The sequence below is a fragment of the Triturus cristatus genome, chromosome 7 (assembly GCF_964204655.1).
Source record: "Triturus cristatus chromosome 7, aTriCri1.1, whole genome shotgun sequence".
In the NCBI taxonomy this organism is placed as follows: domain Eukaryota; kingdom Metazoa; phylum Chordata; class Amphibia; order Caudata; family Salamandridae; genus Triturus; species Triturus cristatus.
Genome location: NC_140590.1, coordinates 936,586,647 through 936,613,427, shown reverse-complemented (window position 1 = coordinate 936,613,427; position 26,781 = coordinate 936,586,647). Strand labels below are relative to the sequence as shown.

The following is a 26,781-nucleotide window of genomic DNA, read 5'->3' as shown; positions in this document are numbered from 1 at the left end:
TCTGGGCAGCTATTCTATGAATGGGCATTATGGAGCCAGGTATTAGATTAAGGATTTATGTAAAGAAAGAATTAGGTAGAACTGCTCGGATGGAGGCTGTTGTCACTAAAGAAAATGTCTTGACACTAAAAAAAAATATCAGGATGTGAAGCTATAGTTAGCTATATAGAATAGAAGGGTTTTAACTTGAGGTGCAAACTTTCTCTTTAGACTTTATTGAATTTTGCACTTTAAAGTTTTTGGTACTTTGCTGTATTTTGCACACGATTGCAGAATGCAGTTGGCAGATGCATAATATAGTGTACACCTTTTTGTATTTCATATTTTTTGTACTGTGCATACATATTTTAGGTAGTGATGTGTAAACATTTTATATGGGATCTTTTGGGATAGAGGTGTTGTCTGGGTTATGTTGCTATAATATTTTAAGACAATGTGAGATTTTTAACCTTAAAGTGGAAGTAAAGGTTTAGTGCCATTTCGAATTATATTTACATGGATCTGTGATCTAATAAATTGCTTCAGTGATCTTGTTTCAAAATGTTGATGTAAATAAACAATGCATTAATGGATGTTTTAATGTTTGTTTTGCCTAACTGGCATAATAGATAGATAGATAGATAGATAGATAGATAGATAGATAGATAGATAGATAGATAGATAGATAGATAGATAGATAGATAGATAGATAGATAGATAGATAGATAGATAGATAGATAGATAGATAGATAGATAGATAGATAGATAGATAGATAGATAGATAGATAGATAGATAGATAGATAGATAGATAGATTCTCAGGGAACCCTGTCTTTCTGGCCTAGAATGTCTTTATGGCATAGCAACAGCGGGTTACAAGTTTTGTTATCAACTGTTGCTACGTTATAGGAGTGAATTAATTACCAAATTAATGATAAAGGCACTTCATTGTATTTTGCCGTTTATATCCCTATGCAAGAAAACATTTTTTGTATTCCATTCTCTGCTCCTTTAAGATAAGAATCCACAAGGAGGCATTTGTCTGCTTGCAGAAGTTGGATAACAAAGAGAACTGTGTGGCCGTGGTAAATCTGTATGCCTCGCCTTGAGGATTAGAAACAGGTACGGCTCAGTGTAACGATATCTAAGGATATCTGAGCCTGGAGCCATGGTCACTTTATACATTGAGGCTTTTAGGTTTGAAGATTCTATTCCAGACCTCCTTTATGTTTTTCGATGTGTTTTAAGGTTTTACTACTGTGTTTTAATGTTGATTAAGTGTTTTTATTATGTGTATTTAGTCTTATATTGACGTCTTATTTATGAAATGTCTGTTATTGTACTTTTATGGCTTAATGATGGCCTAATAAAGTTTGATTGACTGATTGGGGCTTCCTGTAGATGCTGTGCATAACAACACAGTAAATTAAGGAGTTCATAGTGAGTCAATCCTCAATTATATATTATGAAGATGAGTTACTGTCAAATTAACAATTATCTAAAGTACAGTATGACGCAATGGCCAGCAATAGGAGGCGTGCAAGCAGAAGCAATTGGAAAAATAAGATGAGGTGGGCAGCTAAACATGAACCACTTTGATGATCACATTATGAGCCACATTAACCAACAATCGTCAGCAACTTTAGAAAGGTAACCAGAAACATAAGGGATGTAAGCCAGTGGTATGAGGCATGTCAATGTGTGAATGTGAGGCTAAAACAACAATAAATAGAAGACATGGAGACAAGTGAATGAAAGGTAGATTGACTAGTAAATGACAGCTGTTGTCAACAGTGGACAGGAGGTAAGTCAAGAAAAGAATGAAACAGACTATTGATTGATTTGGAGGCTCGGTGATCAGTGGGCGCATTAGGATATAACTCCAGTGAATGAGGAAGTATTGTGTATGGCGACCAGTGAACAAATATGGGATAACGTACCCCCAGCTGTACATTATAAGGATACTGGAAGTCACAGAGCACTTTCAAGATCGTATAGAGGAACGAAGACAGAGGCATGGAACTTCAAGTTGACTTGCACAATCCTTTTAAAGTACAGGAAAGGGTTTTTTATTCCTTATAATACATGGGCCACCATCACCCTTCCCTCAAGCCCTTTAAATCCTTGGTGTCCTGCTATTGCATATGAAAGAGAGAGTTTGGTTGCAGATATGAATACAAGTGAAATTTATAGTACAAGATTAAAGATTCCAAAAATCAGTTAGTAATTTGTTTTCAAAAAGTATTAGAATCAGTTTAACATAAGTGATATTAAAAATGTGGTAGATCAGAATGTGCACAAACTTGCAGAGAGATTCTCTTTCCTGTGATGATCCATAGCACCAAACATAAACATGTTTCCAGGAGAATATAATATTTCCCAATACTATTCATTTTAGAAAAACAAATCAGAAGAAGGAAAAGACAGTTCTCAATTTCGTTTTTTAAACAGCAGCTGTAATTATGACCTGCATTTTACTCTGGTGGCTGGCAGCAGGCATCCTGACATCAAAACTCAACTGTGCATACCTGTTACAGTTGAGCAGCTATGCCATTTCTTTATTACAGGTTACTAGAGAAGTCATAAGTCGCCTGTAATATGTTAATTGGAACAGGCTTTTATAAAGGGATTGCAGTTTCCCATGTATTATATCAAGAATGCAAAACAGTAGGACAAGTTAGCAGGTTATAGAGGCAGTCACCAATGGCTGAGAAAGGGTGACCATTGTATGAGGTATAGTAGCGAGTGAAAGTAATCAGTAAATGAAGAAGGAAGATAAGTGACAGAGCAGTCTGGTCTGTGAACAAGGAAGCGTGAACAGTGAATGAGCCAGGCTCAATAGGGAACAGGAATGGTGACCAAATGAAAGGCATTGCCCAGTAATTGAAGCTGGGTGATCAATGAAAGGGGTGGAGGCAGAGTCGGCTTTAGGGCAGTGTGACCGGTGCGGCCGCACTGGGCGCTGACCTGTGGAGGGGGCGCTGACCTCCGGTGGGGCATTGTGTTTAGCAATAACTTATGATTGGAGAGATGAGGGGCACTCTTGCCCGGTGGTAGTGAGAGAATCTGAGCAGGCGGTCATGAGGTGTGGGGGCGGCAAAAATTATTTGTCACACTGGGCGGCACCAGCGTTAAAGCCGGCCCTGGGTGGTAGGAACAGTGAGTGAGGCAGACGGGTCACTGTATGGGCAGTGATGTCCAAAGAGGAAACAGGAGACTACTCTTACTGTGGCTTACTGAGCAGTGAAGGGTAGGTGAATGTAAGGTGACCATAAGAGGAGGCAGGGTGGCCAACCAGTAAGGAGAACGACAAGTAAATTCGGTATAGTGAGGAAGCAATTTGGCAATGTGAGCAGTCAGTGGAGCAAAGAACTAGGTGAATGACAGCGCCACCAGCTACGCTAAAGCAGGCAGAACCCAGATATTTAGAGCATAGAATGCAAAGCTCCATGTATAACAGGCAAACCCTTGATTGTGGCAGACCTGGTGATCAATGTATATGAGGTTTTCTGTCCACTCATTGAGTAAGAGAGACCACAAGGCATCTGATGCGTGGGGGAGGCAAGATGACCAATGAAAAGGGTGGTTCTTAACAGATGGTCAGTGATGAGCTGAATGGCTGACCAGCTAATGACGCAGGCTCAATTTGATTCAGCGGCCGGCGAATGAGAAAAGATGACCCAGGACTGTGGGTAGATAACGAAGGCAAGAGTTGAGGGAGCATGGAATGAGCAGGGGGAATCCAGGGAATGCCGAATGAGAACTAAGGAATTCTATTAGTTGACATTGTTCTGGGTAGAGTGTTATAACCGGGAAATTAATTAGATATGCTGTTCTCTGTAGAGCGTTTCATTGCTCCTCCAGATCACGAAGGGGGTCATCAGCTGCATTCCTCCTCTTCCAGTCAGCCCAGCCGTGCTTCTTCTCTTCATGGTGCTTGTTAATGTTCTTGCTTTCTCAGGTTTTCTTCTTCCCCTCATCTACATAAACTGCCTCCTGTAAGCCGGTTGTTGGGTAGAGAATCCATCACGGCCTTATCTTGTCACCATTATTTTCCACTTGTGTTGTCGCTGCTCTGAAGATTTTGATCCACCCTACAGGTGGCCATTTTTCCCTGTGGCACCTATATTCTCTATATACAGAGGATACCTTTAAGTGGTACATTACGATAATCTTGAAGGTTGAAGTTAACGCCTTAGTTACTCGATGCAGAACACCTAACTAAAGAAATAATGATGGGGCTGGGCCTCTTTTCTGCAGAGCTGCATCTTGTTTTGCATGTAGAAGTTGATGCTTAGGGCAGTGGAGGACTGGTTGAATGTCTGCAGATATACACACCCACTTATTTTAGACTCCCTTGGCATCTGGAACTACGTCGTGGCTTGTGGGTGGAGATTAATATAATGAGCCTTTCTGCCTCAGGCCAGGACCCCCCAACATGTACAGCTGCCCTCCTTAAAGTTTAGGTTTGTGAGTGTTGCCTTATTAGGAACGCTGGTAAAACTTCCGAGTAATATTAGCAAAAATACCATGCAATGACACGGTGTTCCCTGGTATCTGCGTGCAGCCCTTCCCTCTCCAGATTGTATCTTGTGTTGCTGGAATGTGCTGCAATCATTCTGTTTCCTCTTTTATGGATTCCTTTTCTCTCGCCTGCAAACCCTCTAGCCCCCGTCACCATATCACACTCCTTATGTGCCCTGGGATTTGTTGCAGAAAAGACGTATACGCGTTTTCCCTTCTGCTTTCCCTTGACTCTGCCCATTTCTGTGCGGGGGGGGCTTGTCTCTCCAGCTCTTCTGCATTGCCGTTCCTCCCTCCTGCAGTACCATGCACGGCAAGCGGGAGGCTTGTCTTCTCTCTGTTTCCAACTTCATTCTTTGCTCTCTTGTTCCAACTTCAGTGATTTCTTCCAGAGTCCCTGCTCCCACATGCAAGGACCACTTTTCACTCCTGCATTTTGGGCACCCCGTTGAGGTGCCTCCCGCTCATTCAGAGGGGAACCCCCTCACTGTTGCCTTTTCAGATTTCCTCACCTCTGGGGTCCTATGTGGCCCTGCACGGAACATTCCTACTCTTGAGGCTCTTTGACTGTCGCCCATTTCCTAGTCTCCGTCACCGTCGGGCCCATGCTCATTCTTGCAGAAAGTCCTTCTGGTTTATGTGTGCCTCAGCCCTTCTCCTCTCGCCCCTGCCTCTGTTCTTTCATGCTGAGTGCACTTGCTTCTGCATTTTTATTTCTCTCTCCTGAATTGAACATGTCGCTGCAGCACGGGGTTCTCTCTTCTGCAGTTCATTATTTTTATTTTTTTTGCAGTTTTTATATGGAGCGAACTCGACCCGAAGGTACTGGAATGCTTTACGTGAGAACCCGTTACATTACACAAGGACTCATTCATTTGGGGGGGGGGGGGGGGCACGTAGAGATACAGTGATTTGTCCAGAACCACACGCTCTCGAGCTGACGCCGAAACTCGAACCCGGTTCTAAACTCGGCATCTCTAGCCGTTACGCCACACCATCGCCAGCCAAATCCTCATCTTCCCTTTTAAAATCGCCTGAAAGAGCCACTGCTCTTTCCTGCAAAGTGCCCTTCTCCCTCTCTCTCTGCATTTCCCTACTCCTCTTTCCTGCACTGACTGGTACCCGAGCCACGGTCTTCACAAGCGGCAGTAGTTAGGACCCAGAAGAAAGCGTTCTGCCCTCTGTCGGCTTCTCCCTTGGCATCATATTATCCAGGCAGATTCGCTCTGAAGCATATACATTGGTTTCGCGCGGCCAATCAGAATACTTCATGCTAAAAAAAAAAACGACTCAGAATTATAAAATGCGATAGATGAGCCCTTCTCCCTTGTGTGTGCAATGCACTGGCCTAGATGCAGCGCGAGAGAGCTGTGGTGCCCGTACCCCGGGGCACAGCTCCCAGTATGTCACTCGGGTGTTAGACAAGGCCAGTGGCATGAAAGTCGGATTCACGTAGGGCTAGCTACAGTAAGTCGCAGTAACTTAGTAGGGACATCACGTGCCATGGTTGAGTGTTCTGGGGCGGATCAGCTGCTTTGGTCTGTTCGACATATCCAGTGTGTAATTGCGTTATTAATCCCAAATCTCTTTTGGAGAAGAGTTGGGAGTCACAGATTATAGCAGGTGGCACGTTTCTAAGGTGTGTGAACACTGGAATTATGACTCTAAGGGCCCATTAAAAGGAAATATTTTATGACATTTCAACACGGTCATTAGAGGCAATATTGTGGATGGTTTTAATACAGAATTCCGAAACCATCAAGCTGAGCGGTAAATTGGACACGGTTCATCGAAGAGTTTAAATGGGGCTTGAGGGTTATAAATGATGGAGTAAGGTAAAATGCCCAGTTCTGTAGTTAGCCATGAATAACTGGTCTGTTGACTATAAAACACAGCGTGTCACTGCTGATTTACCAACAATCTTAAAAAGTAGCAGCAAGCAAATGTGCCCATCAACACATTTCCATAACAGTTGCAAAATGTGATATAGCTCCCATCTTTCTTTTGCCTATGGCAGCTTTTTTCAATGTTCATTGTGAGCGGGACTTTCCGAAATTCTGTTTCTTAGTTGGCCCTCTGTCTTGCCCACTGGTACAAACAGTGCAATATTCCTTCTTCCATCTGCATTTTTCCTACAGAACCCTAATCCAACCAAGCACGAAAATGAGTTGGCAAGAGGCTATGCCTTAGTTTCATGGAGCAGAATTATACACTATTTGGCTGATGGAGATGCGCGGCCCCGACAACTTACCCTGCTTCCAGCCGCTCAGCTGGAGATAGCAGTCGAGGGGGAAGACTGGCTTTTCCCATTTTCAAGGGTTCGTGTATGTAATTAGATGTTCTTGGAATTCGATGGGTTGCAGCTTTCCCTCCAAACCTGCACATTACACTACAAGCTGAATAACGCATATATACGTCGAGGTCTACGTAGTATTTATTAACTTCTAGGAGGGAGCAAGCACAGTTAGAACTGTTCGGGTTGTCACACCGACGTGGAACTAACTGTGGCCAGAACGGCGTCGACGTGGAAGGGTGGGAATTCTAATTGAAATGCTTCAACAAGATGTAGAAAGAAAAAAATGAGAGCGATGGAGGGGTACGTTGTTGCTAGTTTAAAGTCGATGGGGCAGCCTGCTCCTAGGGTTCTATCAGTGCACTACGAAAATCAACTAGTGAGACACGGAATGCTGCTATGATTCTGTTGTGGGTTGGAATTGTCTTAGCTAGGAAGAACGATAGGTTGGTGCTACCCCGGTCTAGTGAGGAGCAGGTCATATTGTGAGATATGTCTGTTGGATAAACATTGAATGTTGCCTACCAAGAGCTGTTAAAGCAGACATGCCATTTCAAAACGTTGCATTTACTTAGACTAGCATTATGCTATTTTTCCTCTGCCTTATAATGTTCGGCCCTGTGTTCTGCTGTCCCTGAGATTGCTGTGCTGCAGCCCTATGTATTATATACAAGGGCTAAGCTGCCAATTAGAATTTTTGTTTCAGCCGCAGTGCAGCTGGCTTTGTGCATTTGTGCGAGGTGCGTTCTATGTTTATCTCTCTTTGGTGGTGCTGACCCAGTGTACATAGGTGGAGCGACAAGTGCTTTCTTGCTATATCGCGGTAAATTTAAGATCGGATTGAGATAAGAAATAGGCCCGGGCACTAAAATAAAAGTGGCCCATTGTTGAATTAGATGGCTAAATAAAAAGTGACCTGGGTCTGCAAATTGGGGGGCAGTTTTCAACTTATAAAGATACGCTGTGTATGCATTTAGCAAGGTATGGAAGACTGCATGGATTTGTGCTTGCTGCAAACAATAGTTGTGATAATATTAGGAAATCAACAGTAAAAACAGGTGCAGCAGACCTTAAGACAGGCCCACAAACAGCCCAAAAACGGCCCATACTCTGATCTGTCAAACTAGCCCTTCTGGCACTGACTGTTTGCCCTATCGGCCAGTCCGATCTTGTGTATTTTAGTGTCACACATTGTCACGTTGTTCTGGTTTTGTAGTGCAAATAGCTGTACTACTATATGTGTTCTACTGTACACGTTTCAATGGTATCCAGCTGTGCAGTATGATAGTGTCAGGCGTTAAGGTGCTACTTTTGTATTGTCGTGTCTGTCACTGTGCTGCAGTCTCCGAATGTCAGTGTCAAGTGTTTCTGTCCTTGTGTTGTAGTACCAGGAGCTGTAATTTTGTCCATGTAGTGGTGTCAAGCAACGTGCTGCTGATCTTTAATTTTAGTGGGAGCAAATGTCTTTATAGCCTTGTGTCTTAGGCCTAGGTGATGGGTTGTCGTGAGCTTAGTCTTAGACGATGAAGCAATTGTGTACTAGGTGGCAGGCGCTGTTGCCCTTCGGTTTTAGTGTCAGATATTGTGTTGCTATTCCTGAAATTTATTGACAGACTGGGTTCTGCCTGTTTTACGGCATGCATGATGCACCGTCATGCGGTCTCTTTCAGTGACAGTCGTTGTGCCACTGTCTTCGAGTTTAGTGTGACGCAGTGTGTTGCTGCTTCTGAGTGTCAGTAGCAGTCACTTTACTCCCTCTGACTTTTAGTGCTGCTCACTGTACAGATTTCCGTTGGTTACTGTCGCTGCGCCCTGCTTTGTGGTTCCTGTGTTTAAAAGTATGCATTTGTAACGCGTCGCCTATGCTTTTTTGTCAGGCTGGGTTAAGTGACACTCACTGTGCAGATTTCCGTGGGCTTAGTGTCGTTATGCTTTGGCTTGCAGTCCCTGTATTTAAAAAATCCGTATATTTGTAATGTGTCCCCTGTGCTATGTCAGGCTGTGATGCTTCTATTTTAGTGCTGCGGTCTTTGCACTTCTATCTTGGGCGGTGTGCTGCGGTCTTAGTTTGGTGCTGAGCAACGTGCTGCTGCCTCTGATTTTCAATGACAAGACTTGTCCTACTCCTGCCTCTATTTTACTGTCATGGCCTGCACTGTAGTCTCTGCACTTCCGTGTCCGGCGTTATGTCGGAGCCGTGGGTTTAATGCCGGGCCGTGTACAGGTGCTCCTGAGTTTCAGTATCTGGCCCGTGTCAGCCGCCCTGCCCCCGTGCAGCGATTTCACGAGCGCGGCTGACCTGCTGCTGCTGCCGTCCCCAGCCCTCCTTCCGCTGCTCCTGACAGCCCCGTCATCCCAGGGAAGCCGGCTCGAGCTCTCTCTCTCTCGCCGGCTCGCGCAGTCTGTCTTCTGCTCTCGGCGGATCTCGCGAGAGCGGCTGGCCGTGTGGGGGCGCAGCAGCAGGAGCGGCAGAAGGCGGAGGGGAAGAAGGCAGGAGGCATCATGGCGGACAGAGACAGTGGAAGCGAGCAAGGGGGTGCGGCGATGGGCTCGGGCCCTGGTTCGCTGCACCCGGCGGCAGGCGGAGGGGGCTCCGGCCTGCAGCACGAGACGCAGGAGCTGGCCTCCAAGCGGGTGGACATCCAGAACAAGCGCTTCTACCTGGATGTCAAGCAGAACGCCAAGGGCCGCTTCCTGAAGATAGCCGAGGTCGGGGCCGGCGGCAACAAGAGCCGCCTGACGCTCTCGATGTCGGTGGCCGTGGAGTTCCGCGACTACCTAGGGGACTTCATCGAGCACTACGCCCAGCTGGGGCCAAGCAACCCCGACATGGCCCAGGACGAGCCGCGGCGGGCGCTCAAGAGCGAGTTCCTGGTGCGGGAGAATCGGAAATACTACATGGATCTGAAGGAGAACCAGCGAGGCCGCTTCCTGCGGATCCGCCAGACAGTGAACCGGGGGCCCGGCCTGGGCTCCACGCAGGGCCAGACCATCGCCTTGCCGGCCCAGGGACTCATCGAGTTTCGCGACGCTCTGGCCAAGCTCATCGACGACTATGGGGTGGAGGAGGAGCCCGCAGAGTTGCCCGAGGGCACCTCCTTGACTGTGGACAACAAACGCTTCTTCTTCGACGTGGGCTCCAACAAATACGGGGTCTTCATGCGGGTGAGCGAGGTGAAGCCCACCTATCGCAACTCCATCACCGTCCCCTACAAAGTCTGGGCCAAATTTGGGCACACATTCTGTAAATACGCCGAGGAAATGAAGAAGATCCAGGAAAAGCAACGGGAGAAGCGGGCATCGGAGCATCAACAGCAACAGGAAGAAGCCCACGGGGACGACGTGGATGAAGATTGATAATTGTAAAAAAAATATGAAACCCACAAACTGTACTGTAAAAAAAGAAAGTTAAAATGTAACTGTTAACTCCAAGGGAGCGCCACCCACAACACCTCCACAGACTGACAGTTCTAAACTCTCACCCATCGCTGGATGTTGTCCACTTATCCACCTTATAAACAGTAAGCAGCTGCTAAAAACAAAGTAATAACATATATGAACTGTGTTTCCTACTTGATTACAAATATAAAGAACTGAGTGTTTATTTCCCCAATTAACCAAGAACTTTTGTACACGTTTAAGCTATTATTATTAAAGTGTTTGCAATGGTCAGATAATATTGCTGAGTTATATAAAAAAAGAGTCCTTTTCATGTGAGCTAACATTTGACTTTAGCACAAAAAAGAGATATTTTAGAACACGTAAATAATATTTTTAGTTTTTCTCATTTTGTTACCAAAATTCAAACCTTAATGGAGGTTATAGTATATTTGACACCCTATATACCTGTGATTAGAGATGTGTATATATACAGTATATGAGGGCTAGGCATGCTGTGTGTCTGAGCTTTGTCTAAATGTTATGCAGAAGTTTGTAGAGTTAAAGGTACGTAGGTTTATTCATGCAAGGTAAACGATAAGTGCTTTCTTTTATACAATATGCATTGCATCTGGACCGTAAACATATAAAACTGGTCAGTGAAACTTCTGTGAACATGAAGAAAATTATTAAAAAAGGCATTTAAATGAAATTTGCTAAGTTGTGATTTTTACGTTTTAGCCATTTTCAGCTAAAAGCAAAACCTCCACAACATGTTACGAACCTGTTTATGACTAGATAACCATATTGTTATTGACTTGTATTGTACTAATATATAAATATATATATAAATAATTTATTGATCTATCTTCAAGTGCAAAACAAATAACGCTACGGTACTAACATTGCACCAGTTCCCAGAAATTGTTCAACACAGGTGCTCTTTGTATGTGGACTCTTGTTTCTAAATTACCCAGAAATGTACTACTTGGTTTATGTTAGCAGCAATATTGCCTCGTGCACCAAGCTCTAAAGCTAAGCATGGTACAACTGAGCCATGCATTGAGCATTCTCCATAAAGGGGAAAACCACGTGTTATGTTGAGTTATTTTCAAGTAGCTACAGTGTGATGTTAGCTCATGTTGGTTGCACAAACACACTTGGATGTGATTAGTGAGCAAACCATATGTTTGTAAATTACAGGGTGCAGTAAGTATGTAACTGAAACAGTGAGGGTGCCGAGTTGCCATGTACATAGTGTTTTAATGTCAACTACCTTTCTCCAAAGCGATATACATATTTCTAATATACTATCACTGGTATTAAGTGTGTACTTTAAATGGACAACTAACTTACTGGTGCTATATCGTAAAATATTAATATATTTTTAAAATTGAGATGATGCATGACTGTCAACCAGTGAATAGAAAATATTAAAGCAGTACATTATTTTGTAGTGTTACTCTTGAAATCACAAGAAACAAATCTTTCTTTTAATATAGTTCGTCTGAATGTCACTTTTTTAAGAAATAGAAATCTAACAAATGTGAAAAAAGGCTGTATGCGAAGTAAAACATCAATCACTTGTAGCAGCAGAAGTTAACTCTGCTGCTGTTTTATTGCACAAATGCAGACACGTTCATCAAAGGTGTCGTATGTTCTAAAAAAAAAATATGTTGAACTATTTTGAGATATTTAATTGATTACCAAATAAGCTGTATTTCTATTGTATTGTGCACTTCCTTTTTGAAATAAGTTTGCGTTCACTTTTACAAGTATATTAAATCTGGAAAGGAAATGCATTACTCAAGATTTATTTTTTACGTGTTACTGGAATGTTTAAAATTTTGTCTCATGGCTAAAAAACGTTTTTGGTCAACATTAGTGTAGAATGTACATCTGAGTTGTCTTAAAAATAGAACTGCACTGAAGTCTGTTCCATCTAAGCTCCATCATGATGGTAATGTGCTATATTTCGTTCGGCCTCTACTTTATCACATAAGGATCTTTTTTATGATCATAGTTTTGTGCGGTGGTTTCCATTTCAGGGTTGTCAAATGCCTGTGCATGTGTTGAAGTTGTTCAGCTTCTCACTTTCAATGAGGTGTTCCTAAATGATGATTCTCAAGAGTTGTATCTTTTGGGCTGGTCTGCTTGTCTGCTTAGTTGCAACCTCTCACTAGAACAGGTCTTCTGGAGAACACAATCATTTTCTAATAAATGTTTATTTCCAATTTTGGTTGTGAAATATTTTGGATATGCGGGTGGTGGGGTGCTCGGCTGCTATTTTTCATATGTCATTGACGATGGTTTAATAAGTACTTAAAAAGGAACTTTTTTGTTTTAGTAATAGTATATGTGTTAGTTTGCTAACAAATTGGCAGACAGATTTTTTTATTATTATTATAAGTGGCGGTCTTAAAACATAAATTGTGTGTGGTCCAATTCCAGTCAGTCAAAAACGTTTATTCGGGGTAAGACCCCATTATACATAATTTCATTTAACTCAAATTTAAGACAAATCAACATAAAATACTTAATACATTCCAGAATCCATCTACCTTTAAAAGAAAAAAACAAGTTGCCTAATAAAATACTGCTTAATATAATAAAAACACACATCCAAGAAGGTTCCCAAGTCACTTGGATACCAATGCTGTTGCATAAGATGTTTCTCAAATGCCACTTGAATAATAATACAAAAATCTGGCTTTGCTAAAAAAAACAATGGTTTCACTGGTATCATGTCTCATGATTCTTGAAGCTATTGCAAAAAGAGCAACCCCAATCTGACAGCATATTGAAACTAGTCATTATCTATTATGTATCTCTTAAGCCGTATTTAAAAAAACTAACTCTGCTAAATACTCCTCACTCCCATATCCATCTGGAATGTTACAGCTAAAATGCTTTGGTGCATAACCATAGACCTGAGAGAGCCTTTTTCAACTCTCACCAGAATGATCACCTTAAAATGCCCCCAGAGCGCTATGCAAAATAGAGAGAATCCCAGGGCTTGTACATTGTATATATGTGTAGTGTGAGGGAAGCTGTTTGTCATGGTCACTTTCCATATTCTTAATATCCCCACCGTATAGTGTTGTAATTTGAGCGTGCTCATTGTTAGCTGCATACCCCAAGACATGTCAATAAATTTCACACCCAGATATTTATAGACCATAACTCTTTCAAGCACTGCCCCATGAGGTTTGGGAGCACACCTAGAGATTTTATGTGAGTAGAAGACCATGAATTTGGTCTTTGCAGTATTCACTTCCAGGCCTCACTGTTCTTAAGTCCGCAAAATGATCTAGTAGCACTTGAAGACCAATTGGTGTATTTGAAATTAATAGTGTATCATCTGCAAACAAGGAGGACTGGAATCTCACACTTAGTACATTTGGGGAGTCATTCTTGCATGCGCTTAAAAAATCTACAGCACCATTTATAAATAGTGTAAACAATGTTCATGCTAGAACACATCCCTGTTCTCCTGTGGCATATGGTTGCACTGTTAATTCTCCACACATAACCCCGCCCATTTTGCACATGCTTTGATCATACAACCTTATTGAAATGGATAGAATGTTATCAGGAACTTGCTTTTCCCGTGGTCGCCTTCAGCAAATCATGCCACTTAGTATCATCCCAGTCCCTTTTTGCTGTTTTCTAGGTATTCTTATATAATTGCCTTGCACTGTTAATGCAGGTACCGTTCTTGCGCCTAACTGCTGCGGTCAATTTGTCCTTTGCAGCTCTACGTTCCTAGCTGTACGAAGAAGATTCTTTGGAAGTTAATGCATTTGACCTAATTTCCCTCGAGATAAAATTAAGTAGGGAAGTGAATATTTCTTTGTGGACCTTACCCATAGTCATGACTGCAATGTTCACAAAGTTCTTGTGACAGTTTTTCTATTCCACCTGCCACCTCTTTGTACACCTTGGTTACTTGATCTGGTGACTGTATGAAAGCCCCTTATATAACAGCTTGTCTATTATTTGAAACACAAAGTTTAATATCTGGCTGGTTAAGGTCTAGAGATTTGTTTATCGATATTGAGCCTTTCAATGTCAAATTCAGGACGTTATGGTCACTATCAAATTTATCAATTGTATCCATATCAATCATATCTTTCCATAACCTTTCATCCAGCAAACTGGTCAAATTCCATACACCCTCAGCGTTTTAGTCATGTGATTTTCAGCTTTGCTTTGAAAGGCGAACTTTGAACGGTAAACAAGAACAAACTGGAATTTTAATAGACAGCAATTCTCTGTTCAGTTAGATATATTTTCACCAACTTAGTAGTTGCAAAGTATGTGCTATTTGGATGTGACACATTTATTCTCACTGTTGAAATGTTAGGTGTTAGTTTTAAAGGAGATTAAATGTTTGTAGTGTGTGTTTAACAAAAGGACATCACATATTTATAAAGTCTACAATAACTAAAACCCAGTTCTTCTAAAGTTACAACGGCACACTATAGTAAATGTTTTACAATGTATAATTCATGAAAGTAATAAAGATCATAAACAGTCTGCGAGAAACTAGGCCTCTCTTGCTTCACCATGTGTGGTGGCCATAACTGGCCATCTTCCTTTGGAGGTGGAATGACCATCATCCAGCATAACTAGTTCAATCTGTCTCAGAAGGTTTTAAATCTTGATACCTCTTTTTATTCCTTTGATCAATTTTAGACTCTCCACTTCGATGCACAGCCACTCTGGTTGTGGTCTTTCTGCTCTCCTCTTCACCTAACTTCCCATCACTTCCAAACTGATTTTCGTTGTCTGGTCCTTGGTGAGCACTTATTCATCTCAAAGTCTTCTAATCAATTTATGGTAATGGAATGCCAGCTTTACTGGGCTTCTACAAGCAGCTATAGCTGTCCCATCAATCCAGACAGTATGAATCTTGTTTTTGGTTTCCTTTCTAAAATACAGATGGACAGATCTCTTCCTCTTATATTTGGCCATATAATTTAATAAACTGTCCGAAGTAGTCTTCACCATGTCTTTGCAATCTAAACACCCTCCTCATTTCAGACTGTAGAGGAAATGACTCACTGTTGTGGTAGAATTAATGGGATTTTCCATCTTGACTACTAGGATCTGTCATTATCAACCGATTATTTTATCTAGTGCTGAGTGTAATTTTTATTTCTTTAAAACTTATCTTTTGTATGCAAGAAGACCAGTTCCAAGTGGTTTTCACCCGTAGCTGCATAAAGTGTCATGCTCACACTGTGATGAAGAGGGAGGAAATATTATTCCTCAAAGCACCTTAAAGGTACACACATTTATAGTTAGAAGGTAGAAAGTAAATTACATTTAGGGCTGTTCTAACTCCTTGCAGCTCATTCCAGCTGTTTGCCAGTCCTTATCTTGCTCAATTTATTGGCAACATTGTTTTAGAATAAGTGGCTGAAATGCACTATGATATTCTCGGGTAACTATTTCTCCGATACCCCTTAGGATTGTGAATTGGCAATTTCACATTTCTTCAGGAAAGGTTCATTCTTTATCTTGATAATAGATACTGCTTGTCTGAATTATACAGACCATGTTTGCTGTTATAGTTATCGAAAAGGTGATGGCCAGTGCCCCATACAACTATTTCCCCGAAACCCTAAGTTGACTAGCTTACACTGCCCTGTTAAACACATCTTTCATATCTGGCCAAGTTTGATGAAAACCAAATCATGAAGTGACGACATCCTTTATGTTAAAGGTGACGCTCGCCAAAGAAAGTTATAGGGTAGTATACAACCTGCTGGTCTCTGCCAAATAACTCAAAAGATGCATTTGGGTAGGTTCAGAACTTCACTCAGCAAAACTATATCCTCTAAATCTTTCCCTACTGGTTTCATCCCACCATGTGTACGGAATCGTTCCTGATAGCACTAATTACTGACGTGCTGTTTAGATGTCAGTATATTGATCTTGTTTCTATGGGTGGTTTTTGACATCACAAAGCATTTTGTTCCAGGTTCACCTGATCTACCATAGTATGTGCTTTTGTAATTGTATAGCTTCAACTTAGGTGTGGAGCAAAAGACCGTCAGGGAGGTGGAATTCCTTTAACCCGACGCCCAGGGCATATTGTTTGGGGTCAAGGGCAACACGTTTTCTTGTGTATTTTGTCCTTGGGACAAGTAAGCAGCACAAACCCTTTGGCTGCCAGTTTGCAGTACACCATTATGGATCAGGGAAGGGCACTTTCTGCAGTTAATGTAATATTTTTGCCCATATGTAAATGCTGTCTAAACTTGCATTTATGGTTCATTAATTGAAAGCCTTTATTATTAGGGTAAGCGCTCTAAGTAAATGTTGTAAGCTCCAACTGCACTGCTGACAGTGGTTCCAGTATAAAAATGTGTACACGTTTTCAAAGTTTAGCAATATAAGGCTATTTATAATGCTTTCTGATTTGATGCAAATATTTCCAGACGCTTGAAAGCAAGATTGAGGATTCTTTGCTTTCAAAATAAAAAGTTCATTAAAAAAATGAACTCGGGGGGGGGGGGGGGGGGGGGGGGGGGAACATTTCGGTAATTTCAGTTACCATTTCTTTGCAGCATCATTGAGTAACGTGTTGATGCATGCTAGTATTTCTAAAAAATATTCATAATGTAAAATCAGTGCAACCAGTTTCAATAAGATTATGGGAAACAAACATAAACAAGCATTGGTTAAGCCAGTAGGTCTGAAATTGGCGTCCCAGCTTTTTAGTTTTGTCAACATGTGACTTAATTTGTCATTTTTATTAAAAACCTTATTGGTGTGGGAGCTGCTGGGTCCTCACGATTATAACAAACATTGGCAAAAGCAAAAATTGTTTTTTGGTCTCAAAAAGCACACACTGCCACAGTAGTTACTGGCACTGAACAAAACTACTTTGTGTGCAGATATGCTCCTTGTGAAAGAGCAGAATGCTGTCACTCACAGTGAAGATACCTGATACAGAGAGAGAGACAGAATTTTAATAAACACAAAAGCTCACAGTGAACGCCAGACCAAATTAGGGGCACAATTATTAAAGAAAGTCTCAAAAGGCCACCCATGTTATATGTCCTTGCATTAAGTGAAGCTATACGTCTTTTGTGAATTCCCAAGAATTAACAGAAGTAGGAAAAGAAATAGTACTCCTAGAAAATATTTATGAACTGCATTTTAGCATGAGCAAATTTGCATGTGTAGATTTGCTCATTCGAAAATCTGAGTGTTTGCAAGTTCACTTTCCCTCCAACCACTTTTTTCCCAACTCTGGAAGAGGTTTACGTCAGCCATTGTCAGGAGTACATTTTCAACATTTCTCAGTATGGGAAAAGATTAGAGAAGAGTTCTTGAAACCCCTTAAAACATGCATGTTAGTAGGTTTGCACAGACTCAAAAGGGCATTCTAACCCTGGAACTTTTGCTTACCACGACCTTCAGCCCCGGTATGTAGATCTGCAGAAATGTGGCAACATAAGGGGATTACAAGTGTTCAAACACTACTATGGTACGAGCCTTCGCATCATCAGAGAGGCTATATCAGAGCTCTTATATAATGAGCTTGTTGCCATAATTTGTCGCTGCACTACTAGGCACCAAGTGGATTTTGTTACAGGGCAAGTAGATTTATGAAGCAACCTGCCCCATGGACAAGTAGATATTTTATTAAATTCCACACCCCTGAAGACCGATGCGCAGTGGGTAAACATCCAAGGGTGTCCATCAAGATAGTTTACGCTGAGGTAGTCTGCAGTTGTTGAATACTAGCACTCAAGCTTTTTTCTCATGTTTTTCTCCTAACAAGTTTTAAGCTGCTGGACTCTGGGGTACCTCATGACTGCAATTTCCTTTCACAATTGGCACAGGTCTCTGCTCTTTGGTCGCATTAATTTCTTCCTTTGACCATGCTTCTTTTGCGTACTAAGATGACAAAAACATGTCACAAAACACTATGACTTCTAATTAAATAGCAATTCAAAGCTGTTGAACTTCGGTCTTTTATCAGATGTGTCAAACTAGGTGCCTTTAAACTTCCTTGAACCAATGCCAATACAATATGGAACTTCAATAGATGGATATGCTCTTATATAGCTTTGGTGATAATTTGCAGTGAAAACTGGTGGGCTACTTCTGTTTTCTGTCTAAAAAGTATGACAGTTATATTTATGTAGTCTAATGTTCCACAGATTGAAGATATGAGCTCTAATGCCTTGGTAACTGTATGGCAGTAGTGTCCCATGATGTAGTGGCCTTATTTCCACCTGTTATATAGAGAAAAATGATTAGGCGGGATACTGTAATTTAGTTCCTAATTTATTCATCCAATGGTTGTACACAGACAATATTGTCCTCTTCTTAGGTCTTTTCTCTTTTGGCTGTGTGAGTTTGGGAGTATTCAGGCCAAAAAAGGATTCCTAAGATGTTTCTGGTTTCCTCACTACGCCTCTTGATCCTTGGCGACAACCGTTCTTAAAAAAAAAAAAGAAAACAAGGCTTCAGGATTACAGCCCTTTGAGGACACGATTTTTGTGGGTATAGGGGTGAGGAGGCCAGCTATAAACAGCCAAATGTACCAACACCAGTGTCGTATAGGTATATTCAACGTGTTTTTTAAAAAGTTTTTTTTTAAATTCTTGCTACATCAGGATGTTGCGCTGCACTTCTCACCGCGAATGCACGCTTCCCTTCCTTTCTTTATATCTGGATCGGGGATCGCGGGATGCGGGTCTCGTTTAGAAAATGGGGTACGAGTACGCACCTTAGTAAGCCACCCTCCTCCAGGACTGTGGCTAGAATTCTCGTTCTGCCGGAAAAGGTCCGGTTTCTTCTTCGCGACCGCTGGATTTCCCATCTTGTTCCTCGGCCTTCTCGGGTATGGATTTGACAAGGGCGCCAATAGCAGCAGGACCTTCACGTACCGGTTCTTTCTCAGCCTCCCTTGTGTCGTCTTCCGGGTCTCCTGAACGCCGTCTGTTCAGCAGAGAACAGGCTAAATAGACCTCTGTTGTTCCGTCCGGAATCCTGATAGGTTCACGTGACGTCATCATGTGACTGGCCTCTGTCTTCCGGAAGTCTGTATTCTTAAAGATATCGTCAACGTTATCTAGTGTCGTATCTAAAGACTAGAAACCGACGTTAGGAGAGATAAAGGGGGAAAGGTATCTCCACTCTCAACACATTCAGGTATGTAGTGACACTACCTAAAGTATTAATATCCAGCTAGGATGTAATTGCCTAACTATTTTCATGACTTGGTTAGCATTGTCACTTTTTATTTATTCTGTCGGAACTGTAGTGGCTTTTGAAGCAAGAGTTAATTTTCAAGATTTATTCACAGTATGATTTTTCAATGTACATAGATCCTTAAACTTAACTCTTGATTCGGAACACTCTAACACCAGACATACTTTTTATTCAGCATTCATGTTTTAGGTTTTCTCACACTTGCAGGGCTTTCTTCTCAGAGGAAAGTCCCTCTAATCTCACTGCCCCCAATATCTTTGTCTACTCACTAAGTAACTCCTTTCCAGTACCCATTATGGGATCTCAATTCACATCCTTCTTTTTAATAAGCTAAAACTTTTAGTTTTTACTCAAGCCTTTATCCAGTTTGGCAGTCTTCTATTGTGCTCAATGTCGAGTTGCTCAAGAAATTTTTTAATTGTAGGTCAAGGTTTCTTTTCTAAAAGGGGACTGAATCTGAACTCACTCTTAAGTTGACTAAAGTTGACGTTCCAGCTAAAGTGGGCAAAGGTTAACATTGTTGCCGACCTGTATGTTGGATCTGTTCTGAATGGTTTTCGATATGTGGTTTCATTGTCTTCTGTAAAATACACTATGCGTTGGTGGGCCCTTGATTCCCATCATATTTTATCACATCATTTGCCATGAATTGTCTCTTTTTTTCCCCTTAAGTGCTGCATATTGTAAAGACTCTTTAAGAGCATCACAATGATTAGCATACACTCTCCCTCCACTACACACAACTGGGCAAGCCACTGGGCAAACCAAGAAAACAAGATGCCTCCTATTTAAAAAAAGAGAGGAACTCGTGATCTGCCAACTGGATACTCGCAGGTGCATTATTCCATTCTTTGATACTTTTTAATGCCCAGTTTAGGCTATTCTGAACTTTTCCTTTCGTATTTCAGGTCATTATGCAGTATACCTTCCATTTATAGTATTGAGCTGTATTTGGAGGAGATTAATGCCTTAAGAATAGTTGGTGATTTATTCCCCTCAAAATATTTGTGAAAATGTGCTCATTACATTAGTCAGTCTTGCATCCTTGTTCTGCTCGCATGAATTTTGATAATGCACTGCAGTTGAATGCCTCAAAGCTTATTAGGGTAGAACTACAACTCATATTAGAGATTAGCTACTCAAAGTCTAGTTACTATAGACTATCTGTAAGAATGGATGGGTAACAGCTACATTGAGAAACTACAGTACCTGGTCAGTTTGGGACCTGTATAGTTTCCCCATTGTGGGAGGTATTTGGGTGAGCACTGCAAGAAAAGTCGTTTTTTTCTGAGTGAAATTATGTTTTTTTGCTCAGTTTCTCACAACTAGGTTAAACTTGATCCAATTTCTGTTTATCTAGTGTGCTTACCGTATTCACTTATTGGTTACTGTTTTGGATATTGTCTATGTGAAAGAGAAGTTCATTAGGATATATGACCGCATCCTTTTTTAGGTCTCGCCTGACCCAGCGCTTGCGCTGGTCTGGCGAGACTTTTAGTGAGGGCTCAGAAAATGCTACTATGGCCAGCCTAGAGCTACAGTGCATGTACGCGCGCTTAGGAACAGAGGCACCATATGGCAAACCTCATCATGCTCATTAAGCACCCGCGATCACTTTCACTTTTGCCTGCGATCACTTTCGCGGCGCCCCTTAGATGTTCTCGTTAAAAGAACATCAAAGAACATGTTGTGTGTGCAGCGGCTGCTAGACGCGTTGAGCAGCGAGAGGAGGCGGAGGATGCCGTCTCTCCTCTCCTCACCGCACCGCTTCATCCCTCCATTCCGTCTCATCTGTCTCTCCAGTCCTTCGGGGCAGAGTTGCTCTGAAGCCCATGGAGGCCTGCTGAGGTCACCCGCCGCAATCCGGACACCCGCGACCCCCACGGCAGCGGCGGGCAGCTTTATAAATCTTCATAAATCTACCGCGACCCCATCCAATCGCTCCCCCGAAAAAGAAAAGTGGTGGAGTGCAGGGGGGGGGGGGGGGGGACAGCACAGCTGCCAAACCTTCCTCTGCCCACCCTGGTGAAGCCCCGGTCAACGCGGACAGCGCGTGAACGCCTACTTTTTATTTTTTTTTAACGGTGATTCCATCATGGGCGAGCAGAGAGTGAGAGACTGGTGCACATCTAGGTGCGTGCGCGGCCGCAATTAGTAGCGGCCGGGACTGCGAACCAGGTGTCCCCACGGCGGTAGTCCAACTGGGTTGCTGTTGTTTATCAGCGTGCCCTGCGCGCCCCTGAGCTCACCCCGATTGCCCTGCCAGAAAACACAGAGGCATTGCTCCAAGCACAGCCTTTAATTTGCCGGTCTAAGCCGGGTTTTGCATATACCTCAACTGCCAGCTGTGGGAGCTGTAAGCAATGTGCAAGGTACAGGAGGAGGAGGATTCCAGCCCGGACGACCTTAGAACCCTTTTTTTCTTTTCTTTTTTTTTTTTCTCTCTTTCTTTCCAAGTTCTCCTCAAATGACATCAAACAGCTTCCAGGACAATAGGAAAATTAGACAAGAAGGACCAACTAAGCGAAGTGCTATTGCCTATGAAGCACATATAACTTCGGCACCCAATGAGCTCAAACATCTGGTATATAGCTGGAAATCGATCTACAGACTACCATTCAAACTTAAGGATTGGATTGCACGAGGACATCAAAAACAAGCTTGCGCACAACAGGGGAGGGAAATGATAAAGAGCAGGCCAGGCTCCAAAATGCGCAAAACTAGAGCCGGCACCGGCACTGAGAAAAAGTCAGTTAAGGAGATCCGAGCGCAATTATAGTCTACCCCTATTGCACACACAATTCTAAATCCAAATACTAATCTAAATAGTATGGGAATCTGCAAATATTTGATTCCAAAACTGTCCGGACAAAGAACATCGGGGAAGGGAGAGCTCTGCGGCAATACATCAAAACAGGAGAAGCAACAAGCTGAAGATGGCCCGAGCCAGGAATTAACCATACAGAGCACTGAAAAACCGGATGATGGGAAACTTTCCTTTTTCTGGAACAATGGAGTAGTCCCCTGTCTGCCCCCGGAAGGGAGAAAAGACACGCTAGGGCAAGAAAACCCAGAGGCTTTCGAAACTCCTCCAGCATTGGAGCTCCATGTAAGGGGGCAAGATGCACTGGGGCAGGGAAACCCAGAAATCCTGGAAATATCAGCAGCCCTGGAGTCTCCCATCAAGGCCAAGCAGCAGACGCATGGGGAGAGTCCAGAAGTTCTGGAGATAACGTCAGCCTCGGAGCCCCCAACCAAGGTCAATCTGCGGATGTATGGCGACAGTCTGGTGACCCCACAGGCAGGCGATAGAAGAACTCGGCATGATCTGTCTCAGTCACCATATCTGTCAGCGATCAAACTTCTCACCTTTAACTAAAGTCCATCCTCACTGGGATCGAAGTTGAGAGAGAATAGCCATTTGGGGGAACAAAACCCCCATCAACCAACTGCAGAAACAAAGAGTACAATGCCAAGCAATTCCCACCATCAAAATACTCTGCTATCCTCAATAAATTCTACACTGACGACGGCCATCAAGGCGCTTACCTGGCAAACACAAAAACTGGAAATTCAAATGGACACAATGCAGGCAATAGCAACAGCTATGATTAACATAGAAGGTAAAATTGACATACTAGCAGGAAATCTGGAGTCGTTGAAATTGCAGACAACAGCCGGATGCTCTTGTTCACCAATAGTTGAGAAACTTAGCTCGCTCCCCGAAATCTTAACATCAATAATTTCAGAGCTAAAGCATAGACAATTAAAGCTCACAGATCAATCAAATCAAAACTCAGCTGAAAGAACACTAAAACAAGTAAAACACAACGGTATTAATGCCACAAAAGGGGCTGACCGCTCCCTCATTTCGTCACACCATAGAACAGCGAAGAGTGTGCTCCACAGTCCAAGACCAGAAGACAAATCCTTCACGCACAATAAGACTCAAGATACTAAATCCACTCCAGGGTCGGACACCCCCCCGTCATCGACGCAATTAGCGTCAGTAACATGTGAAAACACCCCCCACCACGAGGAACCAGTGATGGGTAAGACCCTCCATAGCAATATTAGCCATTTAGGCAACCTGCAAGAAGCCATGGAACCTGTTAAAGCACTGACAAGGAGAGCAAAAAAACACTAGAAGAAGCAGGCAAAAAATAATAAACAACATGGGCGTGCAAAGGAATTACAACTGGGCCTGGCCTCATTGCACGGTAATCAGAGTCAAAAAACGATCTCAAAGAAGGCCCTTGCACAAAGCCGCCCGAAGCCTCAGAAATTTTATTCTATATTCCAAAAGTATAAACCAGTAAATGATGAGTCAAACAAGTCACCACAATAAATTATAAATTCAAACTATGAGGATAACCAATCAAACAAATTACCAGTAATCAAATTAACCACAAGCACAAATTTTGAAGCTGGTCACATTACCGAGAACATTAAGCAGCTTACTAGAGCCCCACATGAACCCGAACCTCCATTAAAAATAGACAGCCGAGGGTGCCACTTCATAGAAAAGAGCACAGAAAATCAAGATCTGGTTGCATCTTCACAGGCTAGGGGCAGAGAAAGGACATTTCTCACCTTATTTGAAAATCTTGGGTTAAGGAGTAATAAGGCTGCCCACGATGAAAATAGAGTAACCACAACAACGGCCCAAAGCCAGCAAATACAATCCCTCGCGGTCGGTCAAAGGGCCCAAGTGTATAGGGAATCGGAGAATAATATCATAATTCTGACACCCGAATATATATCTCGTGGAAATTCCGACACATTAAATAGGTCCAACATTTTACAAATTTTTCAACACATCCCAGAGCTCTCTTCCATTGTGACCGAAGATCTTACTCAAATTCAATTTAAGATACTGGGGAGTAACACATTAAGAGAGTCAACAATATTAAAATGGAAAGATAACTTAATAGTCCACAAGATTATGCAAGAACGAGATCAATTTGCGAAATGGGGGATTAGTGTACACATACCAAAAGAGGAAAGGTACCCACACCTGTTAGGAGGTGGACCTACTGATAAAAAGACACAAACCCCAAGAAAGACCATCTTAAAAGGGACAAAACCAGTCCCTCGCATGTTAGCGTTTCTTAATTTAAAAATACATCTTTCACCTAACTCCAACCTAACAGAAAGAGGTCCACTTGATCAATCTAGAAACCCCCAAAAGGGAGCAGTAATGACCCGAACATGCATAAAACCAAATTGCTCCTAGCACAACAAAGGAACTACTGTCGGGAGAGTCGAATGACCACCATTGTGAAAGTCATCTCATGGAATGTGTACGGTCTAAAAACCACGCTGTAAAACAGAGCTGCACTCGAATTCTTACAGTCTGGGGACCTGTTGTGTCTCCAAGAAACCTGGTTACTCGCTCCAGTGGTCATTCCAGGCTTTGTAGAAATTCAACAGCCAGCAAAAAAGTATAATATATTTGGTAGGCCATCTGGGGGCTTATCCATATATATACGAATTAGCCGCAATATAAAAACTGATACCGTGTTAGCCATGGACACAGTACAAGCTATTTATCTGCAGGGATTAAAACTGAATGGCCGTCCATTAACTATTCTCCTTTTGAATGTCTATTTTAATTGCAAAGACAAACCAAGACACTCTGAGATGAGGGTCTTGGTCGACATACTTGAAGATTTGCTCAGTAACTATCCAAATAGTGGGATTATATTGGCCGGGGACTTTAACACCCAGAACTTGGGGACTGCAAATGATGCATTAGTGCACAAGGATCGGGCTGGGACTCTACTAAACACATTTTTAAACACGTACAGCTTGAGGCCAATCCAAGATCCTCCCCTTACCATCCATGGCACGAACAATGCCTCACAGGGAAAAATGAAACTCCCAATTGATTACATCTTCATGTGCAATCGTTTACACGATCAAGCAGCAGCTCTTCAAAACCCAGTGCTGCAGACTAGTGACCATCAACCATTAGTCACAGCCATTACGCTGCAAAGAGATAGTCTTCCGTACATTACCCTCTTAGGCCATTCCAATGGAGAGGAAATTCACACGCTTCTAAGAAGGCTAAAATGGAATAAAATAGATACAACTAGACTTTCAAAATGGAAAAGTAACTGGGCCATATTAGTGAAAGACTTCGCCGCTGGTAACATGGCTGAGAATTGGACTAACCTGGTGCCAGAGCTGTATCGCCTTTTGTTAGGTAAAAGAGCACACCATCAGCAAGACTGTGGAGAAAGGGAGTGCTGCCAAATGCAACCGAGATGTGAAAAAATCGCACAAAGCAAGCGGTCCCTGAGACAAGCCAACCGTGAAAATAAGAGAAAGGGTAACAACAAAACACTACAAAATCTGTTGCTAGCAAGAAAAGCTCACAGGAAAAATTTATGGGACCACAAAAGGCAATTGCAGGACTCGCAATGGTCTCATATTTTCAGCCTGCTGATGTCCAATAGACAGGCTGAATTTTGGGCATATATCAACAGGCTGTCTGGCCACGGACACGACTGACGCAATGGGGTCGCCAGCCATACATGGGTCTCCCACGTGACCACACTGTACTGTAGTGCTCCAGACCATGGACCAGTATACCATCAAATAGGTTTCACTAATTCCAGCATGACCAATGCTCGTATAAGTGGCACGGAAGAACCATTTGAAACTTCTGAAGTAGGAAATCGGGTAACGCCAATTATAAAAAACATCAGAAAGGATGGGGCCCCTGGACCCAATGACCTGCCCGGAAGCCTTTTCAAAGATGACAGCGACTTCTGGGGAACCCTATTTACTCCACTTTATCAGTTCTGTCTGGATAACTCAACGGTGCCTGAAGCCTGGAAAGGTTCCTTGCTCCAACCAATTCATAAAAAGGGCGACACTGGACATCCATCTAATTAAAGGCTGATAGCCCTTTTGGATATTGAGGCAAAAGGATTTGCAAATCTCCTTTTGCAAGATTTGCAAAATTGGGCCAATGAAAACTAAATTCTTCCAGTATATCAGTCCGGCTTTAGGCCAGGAGTTTCGACACTAGATAACATCTTAGCCCTTGCCTACCTGGTAGCACAGTCTACCAAGGAAAAACAGCCCCCACTGTTCGCATGCTTTGTGGATTATACTGCAGCATTCGATGACGTCAATAGGAATTTGCTGTGGAGGAAATTACTAGACTGGTGTATTCCGACTACACTGTTGAAAGCAATCACTGCTCTCTACACCGGAACCTGGGTACGAGTGAAAGTAACGATGAACTCGGAGACCAAAAAGATTTACACAGATCGTGGTCTAAAACAAGGGTGTGTATTGGCACCCCTGCTTTTCAATCTCTACACTGCAGACCTTGGTAAAACAATCTCCAAAGCG

At 42.6% G+C, this 26,781-nt stretch overlaps 1 protein-coding gene and 1 long non-coding RNA gene across 2 annotated transcripts in view; both read left to right on the top strand.

Annotated features, from left to right (window-relative positions):
- The window catches only part of LOC146810879 (uncharacterized), a 126,090-nt gene that overhangs the window by 18,584 nt on the left and 80,725 nt on the right, over positions 1–26,781 (top strand). The gene's annotated exons all lie outside the window — the stretch shown is intronic.
- Positions 8,889–10,885, top strand: PURA (purine rich element binding protein A). The gene has a single exon (XM_085617908.1). It carries the CDS (start codon positions 9,298–9,300, stop codon positions 10,150–10,152), a length of 855 nt encoding a protein of 284 aa, XP_085474034.1. The 5' UTR covers positions 8,889–9,297; the 3' UTR covers positions 10,153–10,885.